Here is a 12412-nt window from a genome sequence, read left to right as displayed (position 1 = left end):
CAATATGCGTTAGATATACACTGCATATGTTTAAGAGTTAAATTGTCAATTTTTCAGACATAGTTTAGTTTATTAAAAATGTTAAAGCTAGGGGTAGCCTGGGTGGCACAGTCGGTTGAGCGTCTAACTTGTGGTTCCGGCTCAGGTCATGATCTCAGGGTCATGAAATGGAGCCCCTGTTGGGTTCTGAGCTCAGTGCAGAGTCTGCTTGAGATTCTCTCTACCTCTCCCTCTGCTCCTCCCTCTTGTGCTCTCTATCTCTAAAATAAATACATAAATCTTTAAATATATATATAAAATAAAAATTTCAAAGCTAAAAATTTTTAAATAACATAGATTTCATAATCAAGAACATGTAAGTCAAAATCATAGCAAAAATAAATAAATAGAAGATATGTACAGAAATCTGTGTTAGTTTTCAAAATGCATGTACTCTATTAAATATAGGGAAGGAAGAGGTGGCTCATGGAATGTTCTAATAGAAGCAGCTTTCTATGGCAATAAAGCTAAACTCAGGTTTAAGCAGAACATGGTGAACATTCTAGAGGGGAAGATAAGCATAATTCAGGAAATGTGACTCGAAGTAGGGGTTCACTAGATCGGTTCTCAAGGTTCACCAGTCCTCAATGAAAATTCCTCTTTAAACTTTGTGCTTTCACTTAAGTAATCACCTGCAATATTAATGTGAACTACACATATTGGAGCCTCTGGAGAGCCATTTTATAGCACCACTTTGCCAGGGGTTTTAGTTCTGCCTTTGTATTTGAGTTTAGAACTAAGTTAGCTCCAGAAACATTGCATTTATAGTCAGAAGCTAAAGAGAAAATGACAGAGGGAGACTTAATATACAAAGAGTTTGTTCACATCCAGTGGAGACCAGCTGGCATTACATTCTCCAGAAGAAAGAAGGTTTTCCTGTTATTCAACCAGAGGAAATCGGTAGTCTTAAACTGAGCACGTAAGACCAACCCACGATGACTTCTGCCATAGCAGTCAGGGCCACATTTATAGGGCTGTTTTGTTTTAGCCAAACCAACTCATTCATCATATTAAATTAATGATGTTAATTGAAATTGTGCTATTTTTCTAGGACTTTGCTATTTAATTTTAAATGTGTTTTGGTTTTGCACAATTCGCAGCGGTTTTATAGCATAGTATAAGAATTCCAAGTTTATAAAAGCTCTGCCATGTGTTCAGCTTGTATATATTTAAATAGCATAGTAATAAAAGTAGTTTAGATCGATGCTGGAGTTTATTAGAATGTTGTTTTCCCCTTTGTGTTAAAACCCAATTCAACCATGAGAAAATACAAAACAATGTAAGAAGTAGTTTCTACCCTGAAGTTACTTACAGTCTTTGAACTAGATCTCATGGTCTTCTACATTGCTTCTTCAAAAAGCTAACTTTAATTGGATGGGCTAGATCAACATATTATGATAAACCCTTAATTTGCTCAGTGGAGTTAGATAGATCTTGGTACACACCTGCCTGCCCTTTCCTAAATGTGTGAGCTTGGGTAAGTTACTTTGTTTCTTCTCTCCACTTTAACATCCTCATATGTGAACTAAAAATTCACATATTGTTTTGACAATTAAATATTCGTAACAGGGTGCCCTCTTTGAACAAGTTATAGGGATCAGCCCCTTTAATTACATAATCTTATTTAATCCCTCCCAAATTATCATTCCCATTTTACAGAAGAAACAGGCCAACAGATGTTAAGTCAGTTGACCAAGGGATTACGTAGCTAGTGCATAGTTGAGCTTTCCAGGATCTGAATGTAGACTGGACTGATAAATCCCAAATTCTTCCCCACTATGTTTTTTGGCCTAAAATGACTTAAAGTACTTACCATAGGTCTGGAGCTTAGTAGACACTCAGTAAATATTATTTCCTCTCTTAAAGAAAATGATTCACATTCCTCCTGTTTTTATATTTCTTTTCATCTGAGCTACCAAAAACTTAAGATCACCCTCTAGTGATTAGTCACTCCAATTGCAAACTTTTGATCCCTGAAGTTTAAGAGTGAAAGAATGTAAGTATGAAGGAATTCATGCTAGGCCATATAAATATGAAAGTATGAGAAAAGGTGCTGTGTTATGATTTATCATTATTTTGCATAGCATATACCCAATTGCTGGCCCCTTAGACTGTTCTATTATTTTTTTTCCCAATAAACAAATGCCCACAATTTCTTTGATTGTAAAATAACCTCTGAGTTTTATTAACTGGAATTATATTTACCAAAGTATGATCAGAACAAAACATTTTCCCCAAAATACATATTAATAGACCATTGGGATCATTAGAACTCATTGTTGATGATACAAAAGAACTCAGGCAAACTTCTTTCCGTGGTTTAATTCAATACCCTCTGAGGTGCCTCGTTAGCACAGTAGGTATTGTGTCAGTCTCATAATTCAATACCCTCTGTGCTGAGGTTTTGGTTACAAAGCTCAGAATGACAAAGTCCTTAGGTATGTGAGGTATACTAGCCAATTCAATAAGCCTTCATAAAACCTTTGTTTTAGGCTATAAGGACAAATTATATTAATTAGTGCTCTAAGCTAAGCAGGATTTATAAGGCAAATTTCAGATCCAAAAACAAAAGGTAGCCATTGTTTATAACAGACAGAAAGTTCATCTAGTAGAAATTCAGCAATTCCCACAAATGATTTTATTTTATTGAGAGAAGCTATACTGATCAGGACAGAATAATATCTTTGTTCTTTCCCAAAAGAGAATTAATAATGAGATTCTATGAGTTTAGCCAGTAGGACTTTCTTTTACTATAACATCTAATAGTCATTTATAGGTCAAGAGTGACCATCTCTTTTAACTGTACAAATATTCCTTGGTACTGTTAAACAATTGAGGCTTTGCTTAGGCAAGCTAGCTTAGGGCTTTCTGGCCCAAAGCTGGGACTGGCACCAAATGAGTTCCACTGACACTCGGTAGGGTGTGATGAACAGTCTGGAGCTCCCAGGCAACCTTTCACAGCATGATTTGGAATCCACTTGAAATTACATATGACTGGTGGAGCTTCGTCTGGAGAGGCCTAATCAGAATTTGTCTTCCATTCAGTAGAAATAAAATGAGCCCATTCATTGTGTCATAATTCATCTCTATACTACAGAATGAACAATAACCTAAAATCAATGCCAACCCACTGGAGTTGGCTTCCACGCTTGAGAGATTGCTCCCCAGAATGTTTTATACATTACTTTCATCACTCTGTGTTTTCTATTTCAGGACCTACTCTTCCCAAGACTCATGTTAAAACAGCCTCTCTTGGGTTGGCTGGAAAGGCAAGATCTCCTTTGCTTCCTGTATCTGTGCCAACGGCCCCTGAAGTATCCGAGGAGAGCCACAAAGCAACAGAGGATCCAGCCAATGTAAGGCTATCCTTGAAATTTATGCTGCGTCAGGTGAAGCAGTGACCGTTGCTATACTTAAAAACCAATCTTAAAAATCAAGCAGATTTAAATAATGTGTGACTTTACATACATACATACACATACAGGTATATATATGTATTTCCTTGCAATGGGTTGACATACCTTGGCATTTGACTACATATATGATGATTCTTTAAAACAACAACAACGAAAAAATAGTAACAAAAGCTGTACTCTGAAAACTTTTCTGAAGTTATCAGACACGTCGCTTCTAAAATCACACAGTAGCCTAGAAATATAGAATTGAGAAGAAAAAAATACAAAATGAAGAAATGAAGGCAGGAGTTTAAGAAGAAAAAAGAGAAGGAACTGACATAATTAGAAAATAAGAGGAGAAAATTTAGTTATTTGAGAGAAAACATTTGCTAACTAGAGGAAGAAGCTAAAATGTGATCAAATTAGAAAACTCAGAAAGAAAATAAATGGAGACCAAAAAAAATCTAAATTTTGAGAGAGCAAAAGAGAGTTTAAGAGTTCTCCCAAAAATGCATTATAAAAGATATTTGAAAAGATGTTGCCTAAAGGCAGAGATTTAGAAAACTCTGGAGTGTGTCTGAATATATTTGAAGAGAAAACATTTAAAAAGAGAACAAAGAACTATCATATCATATACCTTGAGAAATCACAGTGGAAGGGGAGAAAAAAAAGATGAGAAAAACAAGTTAGAATCATCTCATTTGAATGAACAATAAATTTTTTCTTGACTTTATCATTTTTGGTACTACAAACTATAAGGTATTTTAACAACATGGAAACCAAGGAATCTGGATATGTGTTTGTGTGTGAATATTTGGCAGAAGTATATGATTAATATACATTTCGTATACTTTAAAAAGGTTCAAATTTAGAGTGCAGTATTCGTTTAGTCTCAGGGCTGTTGGCCATACCTCAAGTCAGGTCAAATTCCTAAATTTATGTAATATATCTCATCTCATAAGGAATTATGTCAGGTGGCCCATATTTGTATTTAAGGTTGATTCTAAAGAGTGACAGTCAAAGCTATAGTATTAAAAGCAGTAAGATTATACATTAAAGGATACACAGAAATAGGGCAAATAAACTAGACCAACACTGCCCTATAGAAATATAATGTGAACTACATGTGTAATTTTAAATTTCCTAGAAGCCACATTAAAAGATGTGAAAATAAATGAGATTAAATTTTAATACCATCTTTCATCTAACCCAGTATTTCCAAAATGTTATCATTTCAACATGCAATAAATATAAAAATTTGTCAAAAAGATATTTTACATTTTTGTACCAAGTGTTCAGAATCTGGTGTGTATTTTATATATATACACATTTCAATTCAGACTAGTCACATTTCAGAAATCCAGTAGTTACATATTGCTAGTGGTTGCTGTGTTGGACAATGATAGCTAGATAATTCAAAAAAAAAAAAAAAAAAAAAACCCAAACAACAGTTAAGAAATGACTTACCAACTGATCACCTCCCTTCAACCTCTCCCTTCATATGTAGACCAGTCTTTTGAGCAAAACTGACTACTTTTCAATCCCCATTAAGCTCTGGAGATTATGTGGTATATGACCATTCATTGGTATGCTGAGATTTCTATAAGAAGGTACCATTTTCAACATATTTAATATCATGCATTCGAGCTGTTTCCTTAGTGGCTAGAGTAGGTTAGTGCCCATCCCCCATATAATCTCTAGTGGTATGCTCTTGGGATCAACGGTATTTATTTGGCAGGATTACATACCCATTCTGACCAGGTAGTGAGTAATGCTTTCCATCCTACTCAGAGCTAGAAATCATGACTCAGGCCTCATTGTTTCAATAACTTAATCAAATTGATGGACAAGAATAATCAAGCAGGACAGGTCTGTATTATTCAAAATAAAGGGTATGTTGGAGGGCGCCTGGGTGGCTCAGTTGGTTAAGCGACTGCCTTCGGCTCAGGTCATGATCCTGGAGTCCCAGGATCGAGTCCCGCATCGGGCTCCCTGCTCTGCAGGGAGTCTGCTTCTCCCTCTGACCCTCCCCCCTCTCTTGTGCTTGCTCTCTCTCATTCTCTCTCTCTCAAATAAATAAATAAATAAATAATCTTTAAAAAAAACAAAAAACAAAATAAAGGGTATGTTGGAAAAGAAAAGAAAAACTAACATTTATTGAGCAGGTAAGACCCACCAACACTGACTTATTGAATCCTCCCAGCTACCCAATGAGGCAAGCTTGTTATTCCCATTCAACACAAAATGAGCAAGTATATGAAAGAACGGGATTCCAATCAATACCACAGCCTTATTTCCTCCACTGGCTAGCCATCAAAATTACTTGGGAAGCTTTAAAGAGAGAGAAAGAGAGAGAGAGAGATTGTAACCATCTTAACTGCGTCAGAATTTCTGAGGCCAGCAATGGGGGTATCTGTTCTGTGATAACTAATGATCCAGTATTACTAATGCCCTGATTCTCGTGGCTCCCAGTGAGAGTTCTAGAGACTATGTATGTTCACTAAGACTTCCAAGACTTCCTCAGTTCAACCTCTTCATTGTACCCACCAGTCAAATGTGCTAGAATATTGCCTTTACAACTGTGCATACAGGCAACTCTGGTTTGGGGTGAGAATTTTCTTTCCACACACAAACTAAAGTCATAATCTTCAGACCTTTCATTGGTCAAGCAAAGCCCATCAAACTCCCTCACAAAAATGTACGTACGTTGTGTTATGAAAAAAAGGAACATGGTGATAGACATTCTGTTCAGATCCTGCTGGGTGACCTACGGGAAGGAAAAAGGAGCAACATACTGAATATGCACCCTGTGCTGGTCACTGTGATAAACAGGCCACAAGGTGCTCAGAATAGCCTATGAAATAGATGACCATCATCATTTTATAGCTGAGAAAAGCTGTGGATCAGAGAGGCTCACTAACTTATCCGAGACCACACAGTTCTACGCTGGTAGAACTTGATATGAAATGAGATTTTTTTTTACTCTAAAGCTTTTTCCTCGACACAGGGATGAAGTTAGTGAAACACGATGCAGTCATTCCTCTCATCACTACCTCTTTTATTACCAACATCTTCATTCAGTGATTATATTCTGAGCACAGCCTCTTGCTATGGCTGTGGGCCACTGTGTCATGCTTGATAACACAAAGTAAACCAACTAGATGTGGCCACTGCCTTCATAAAAGGAGGTGTCGATATTCGCCCGTCCTTTAAAAAAAAAGATTTTATTTATTTATTTGACAGAGAGAGAGAGAGCGAGAGCAGGAACACAAGCAGGGGGAGTGGGAGAGGGAGAAGCAGGCTCCCCGAGGAGCAGGGAGCCCGACACAGGGCTCGATCCCAAGACCCTGGGATCATGACCTGAGCCAAAAGCAGACACTTAACAACTGAGCCACCCAGGTGCCCCTTCACGTGTCCTAACTCTTTGTTCTCGTTCTTTCTGCAGGTGTATGAACAGGATGATTTGAGTGAGCAGATGGCAAGCTTGGAAGGGCTAATGAAGCAACTTAATGCCATCACAGGCTCGGCCTTTTAACACGTCTTACCCAATTGATGAGGTGTATTTTTCCGGGAACTTTGCAGCATACCAATTACCCATCAGCAGCACACCTGTGTCCAAGAACTCTTGACCGGTATACAGGTCAACCACCAGGACCACTCAGTTACGGAAGATCCTGAAGCAGTCCGGAGGGAAAAAGCATCCCTTCTTTCATAGGTATCAGGAAATTCACAATGGTTACCATGGGGCCCCTAAACAAAAGCAAAGATCCATCCTCACTGCAATGTCAAGGCTGAAGCTGCTAGCCGAGTCCTGGGTCTTTGCCACTGCAGTGACCACACTGTCCTAACTAAGGCTTGGGTTTTCCTTCAGTGAGGCCTGTCATTTCCTTTCTGTGTAGGTCTAGTCTTACAAAATGCAAGTGCGTTATCCAAGCCTGTACCATGCCATGGCAAATCAGTGCAAGCTCATTATTTTGTTTGCAACTTCAAAGTACAGAGCACCCATGGAAATTCTCTCGCCACATAGCACCAAAGGATTGGATGTTTTCTTGACAGCACAAAGAGTAAATAAGCAAACAAACAAAAGGCAGTGAATGCTTATGTTTTGTAACTCAGACATTCATCTTGCACCAGTGGTGGTTATTAGCCAGTGGCGGTAAAATTCACCCATTTTAGCAAGTATTTGTAAATCCACCCTTGGTTAATATTTATGTCTGGAGAACAGGGAAGTAAAAATCTGCAACTAGGGGCATCCAGCCAGCAGCAATCCGTTTCCTGAAAGAGGATACAATATGCAGTCTTCTCAGACACACGGTAATTATGTGCTTAAGCTTGTAACAGGACACTTTTCAATTGGGGTGGCTTTTGTGCCATATCACACTGTGATGACATTTCAAAGCTTCACCACGGCCATCTTCCTCAGAAGTCGGGCCAGAAGAGCTCCCCCCTTCGTCCTGTCCCTCCCTGAGTTCTCCTTGGCAGCCAGCCTTGGGCGAGGTGGCCGGCTCCACACATCGCTTGGCCTCCTGACCAACATCCCTGTCACCCTCTGTGGAAATGGCAGACTCCCTGAGAACAGGCCCTGAGGAAGGGAAGGAAAATGGAAGGCAGTTTCACGGGTACCTGTTCTTGAGTGATGTCACTTCCTCCAACAGGCTCCTCACTGACTTAGAGGGGGCAGTATTGGTCAGTGGTGACCACCAGGCCCTGTTGTCAAGGGAACCTTCTACGCTACGCCTGCCCAGAGTCAGAGAGGAGCAGAGGGCAAGGTGTCACTTGATACTTCTGACACATTATAAATCCAGTGGATACTTTCCAGAGCTGCATCTTCATTGAACTAGAATTTTAAACTGCTAACACCATGTTTATCTACAGCTTGGAACTAGGTGAAATTAAGAACATTTTGTGTGCACCCTTTTAGTTTCTAAATTTTCAGCCGCATTTGGAGTTAATCCCTGTTTATGCAGCTGAATTGCCAAAAGGGAGCTAGTTTGCATATTTGTCAGTTAGGCGACTTGAAAACCCAATAAGAGAGTTTCAGCTGAATTATTCCTTTCAGCTCTCTTTGATTTCAAGCTTGAGTAGGTCATAATTTTAAAAGAGCATGGAAGGGATAGGATCTTTACAACCTAATAGCTCCTTTTATTAGGTGGGTAATTATATATGAATCCCCGAATAAAATATTTTGAGCAAAATGGCACTGTAACAGAAGTAATAATTCAGATTATTTTTTTACAGTTTTATGTCGGGAAGGAAATCTGATGTCAAAGAGAGGGGTCGTTCAAATGGTTCATTAGAAAGTCCGGTCCATTTGTGAAATTGTTCCTTCAACAAGAGTGCTTATTCAATTTACTAAGATTTTCTTGAAGTTCTTCTGAAGAGCTATGTGACGTTATTCTATGGAGCAGATTACTCTTCTTCAAAATCTGGACACTTAGGTAGACAACCCTCCACTGACCGGGAACAAGGCATTTCCTAACATAATGTTGAATCTTGCAGAAATAATTCATTACTTCAGAAAATGTTCATTAGGCTAGCTTTACCCTCTCGAGGTCCTAGAATGCCTCCCCCATTTCTAATACTAATAAATAAGTAACATTCTCTGATGGTATTTGTTATCCAAGGAATGTCATCCTGAGTGCTCTGTTTGGAATGGGCTACAAATCTCAAATTTCAGATTGAGTATAGATTGTATCTGGACAATCAAGAGAATAGCATTCTTCACAAAATTCTCAATGACTCTAGTCAAAGTCCCTGACCTTAATAAATAAAAATTTTTAAAACTACATGAAAACATGCATTATTTGTTTTCAGCACATTTCTGGTGCATGCTCTTGAAGCTTTCTTCATTAAAGAAATACAATGCTTTATTTTAGTAATTGGTATTGCTAGTAAGTCTTGCTTCATGCCTTGAAGATACAGTAGAATCCATTTAAATTCTCTCAAGAGACTCTTCTGTGCTTTTGCCAATGATTTTAATATGCAATGACTTTGCCACAACTTTTGTAAAGCTCTGCTCCTCACTCTGCCAAAGAGTTCACATATGTATATAACTGCCTGCTCAAATTTTCAGGTAACTGTTTAATTTCCAGTCTTCTGATCTCTTGACAAGAAGCAATCTGTGAAGACTGCAAGATAGCCTCTATTTTGTTCCTTACTCCGAGACTAGTTCATAACATACAGGGCTCTTTAAGCTCATAAATCTCTCTGACTCCCGCAGGGCGATGCTTGACAGCCAACCAGCAGCTCTGCCACCAGGACTCATTTCTCCCTGAAAAAGAAGAAAATAAAACGTGGCAGGGCATGCTCAGGACTCCCCTGCATTGGGCTGAACTGTCAGGCAAGAGCCTCCTCTTGAAAAAGTCTGGTATTTTTCTTCTGTATTTCATACCGATGAGAAAGCTATTTTTCTTTCCTCTAGAAATTTCTTCATTTGTGAAACTCACAAAAATGCAGAGAGCTCAAAATGCATAAGGCAGGAGGATGCTCTAGCCAAAAGTTAAATATTTCTTAGCGATTCATATTCGGAAAAAAAAAAAAAGTCATAGCAACCTCTTTGTAGAATATGCTATAACCTTCTAGGATATGTAAACAATGGAATTTCACATTTGGATGTTATAAAATGCACACTCAATTGAACAATCTGGAAAAAAAATGGAGAGAAACAGATCAAGATTTAAGAGGTAAACTTATTAAAGTTTCCCATGAGGGATTAGCTATAACATTTTTCTCTTCAAAATATGGGGTGCTTGAAATGACATGTATGTTTGGTCCTCTGCCTCAGTAGGAGCTACAAAAGGAGAGTGGCCCAGCATTAGTGTGTCATTCCCATCAATATTTGGAAACTTTAAAGTTTGGCACTCACAACTTCTCCAATAAAGAATCTCTAAGTAGAGGTTTTCCTGGAAAACCTTCATAGTCTGTGTTTGAAGATGGTTGCTCATTGTTATCCACCCTTTTGATACATCTGGCTGTTGACTTTGTTTAGAGAAACATCTAAAGTCTCCAAATTTAACAGAGGGTTTCATTTGGCAGCTGGACTGTCACTCCAACAACAACAAAAAAATGTCACCTCTAAAGAAATCACCTTACCATTTCAGATGAAATTGTATCCCAGACTCAGACTTCTTATGGTTTTAGAATTTCCATCTCTAGTCCATAAGAGAGAGACAGAAAAAATTTCCTAGTTTTAGGTGTGTTTAGAGAAAACAAAATCCTCTGAATTTTCAAATAGATGTGGAATAAGGTTGCTTTCCCTCCCTCAATCAACTAGTTGACTTCATACGATCACAGACCGTCCTGAAGGCCAGAGTAGCCTCCCTTGCCTGTTCATAACCATATATACAATACAGAGCCCGTAACCTAGCAGAGCTTCAGAAGCAGGCATACACACTCACATCCGCCATCTCTCTTTTTAAAATTACTTTCAAAGCAACATTTTACTCATGGTGTCTATTTCTCTAGTGACTTTCAGAAATCACTTAACTATTGCACAAAATAGCTTTCCACAGGGTTCCCCTGTTTTAAATTACATTACTTAGAAAATCGTAGATATTTTGTGCAATATTCCATTCCAATGAAAAATACACATTCCCATGCCTCAATGGACTTTGCTATCCAAATACCTGCTTCCAAAAGGTAATGATGAAAAGAAATGCCTATTTCCTGGTCAGTGAGGTTACATAAGAGACAAATACCATGCCCATATCAGCAAATAAATATCACTTCTGGGCTCTGCATTGCCGCCGCTGGGTAACGTTCACTTGGCGACTTCTAGCCGCACTCTCTGAAGGACTTCTTCTCCTGCTCTCAGTAGAGAGCCTTTGCACAGTGTCATCCTATAATTTTTTTGTTGGCTGGACAGCAACAGCAAAACTCTGCAAGATGTCACAGATGCATGGGCCAAGGGATCTCACTGTGTGCTGAAAGTGTTATTTTCAGATGCAAGAAAGGAATGTTGGAGAGGAGGAGAAGGGCTGTTTTTTATTATTGTAGGGTAAACCTGACAATTCTGACCTTGGTGAATTGTCAGCTTGTTTGGGGGATGGGTGGGTGGGTCCGGGGTGTACTTTTTATAAGTAATATTTAATTTATTATTTAGAGTGGCTTCTTTTTGGATAATTTATGATAAAAAGGGAGATCTGGTTGGGAATCTAGATATGGCTATTAAAGCTGCAGTGTTCCATATCTCAGAGGGACCACTTTGGAAATGAATTGTCCATTGCTGAGTATGAGGATGCGTCCAGGCAAAGCCTCCGCTGAAGCTTCATCATTACCACCTTCTCCCTTTCCAGGGTCATTCAAACAAGATAACACCAAATCTAAAATAGTCTGCTAGCATTTTGCAGATCAATGCTACTCATTCTCTCAAAGGGCTTTGCAATTCAAACTGTTATTGTGCTAGTGGTAGGTTTATTTGGTAGAAATGGGTATACTACAGCTTTAACTAGCCTTAGTGGAAAAAAGAAATTTTTTGTTGCTACAAAACACCTTTAAAAAAAAGAAAAAGGTATTTTGAGCCTACAAAGAGTTTCTTTAAATTGTCAAGACTCTAGCATTGTTAACCAAATTAGACTAGTGATTGCAATATTTAAGTGTAAATCTTGTTCTATGAGAAAGGATACTTGCTTACAGTTTAAAACGGTGACTGTTTCTACACTCGATCTTGTATACTACCACACGAGGAAAAGGGGTTTTGTAATCACTGTAGAACAGTCTCATATTCATTTTTTATAGAAATGTTATTCCAATGGTGCATTTTTTGTTTAATAAATAAAGTTTTGATACAAAGTTCTTTCTTCAAGTTATTTTTATTAAATGGCTGACATTAAAGGCACCCAACCCTCATCCCTGCCTGTCTATTCTTACCCTCAGGCTACATACTTTTTTTGACATCTGTGGCAGAGGCCACAGTGCTCTGCTCTATCCCCTTGGATCCTTCTACCATTTTCATGCACATGCACAGTAGGGCTGCAATC

The 12412-nt window shown here is 38.4% G+C and overlaps 1 protein-coding gene across 1 annotated transcript in view; it reads left to right on the top strand.

Moving 5' to 3' along the window:
• The window catches only part of DCC (DCC netrin 1 receptor), a 775798-nt gene extending 764326 nt beyond the window's left edge, over positions 1–11472 (top strand). The window contains exons 28-29 of the mRNA XM_064578790.1: positions 3253–3395; positions 6880–11472. Coding sequence (XP_064434860.1) covers positions 3253–3395; positions 6880–6969 — 233 coding nt within the window. The 3' untranslated portion in view covers positions 6970–11472. The remainder of the gene's footprint in view (positions 1–3252; positions 3396–6879) is intronic.
• Positions 11473–12412: the final 940 nt, after the last annotated feature.

The sequence above is a fragment of the Mirounga angustirostris genome, unplaced genomic scaffold, assembly GCF_029215605.1.
Source record: "Mirounga angustirostris isolate CCGP_5_RB_7025 unplaced genomic scaffold, mMirAng1.0.hap1 SCAF_14, whole genome shotgun sequence".
NCBI classification, from domain to species: domain Eukaryota; kingdom Metazoa; phylum Chordata; class Mammalia; order Carnivora; family Phocidae; genus Mirounga; species Mirounga angustirostris.
The sequence above is the reverse complement of the archived record's forward strand: the minus strand, read 5'-3'. Positions and strand labels throughout refer to the sequence as shown.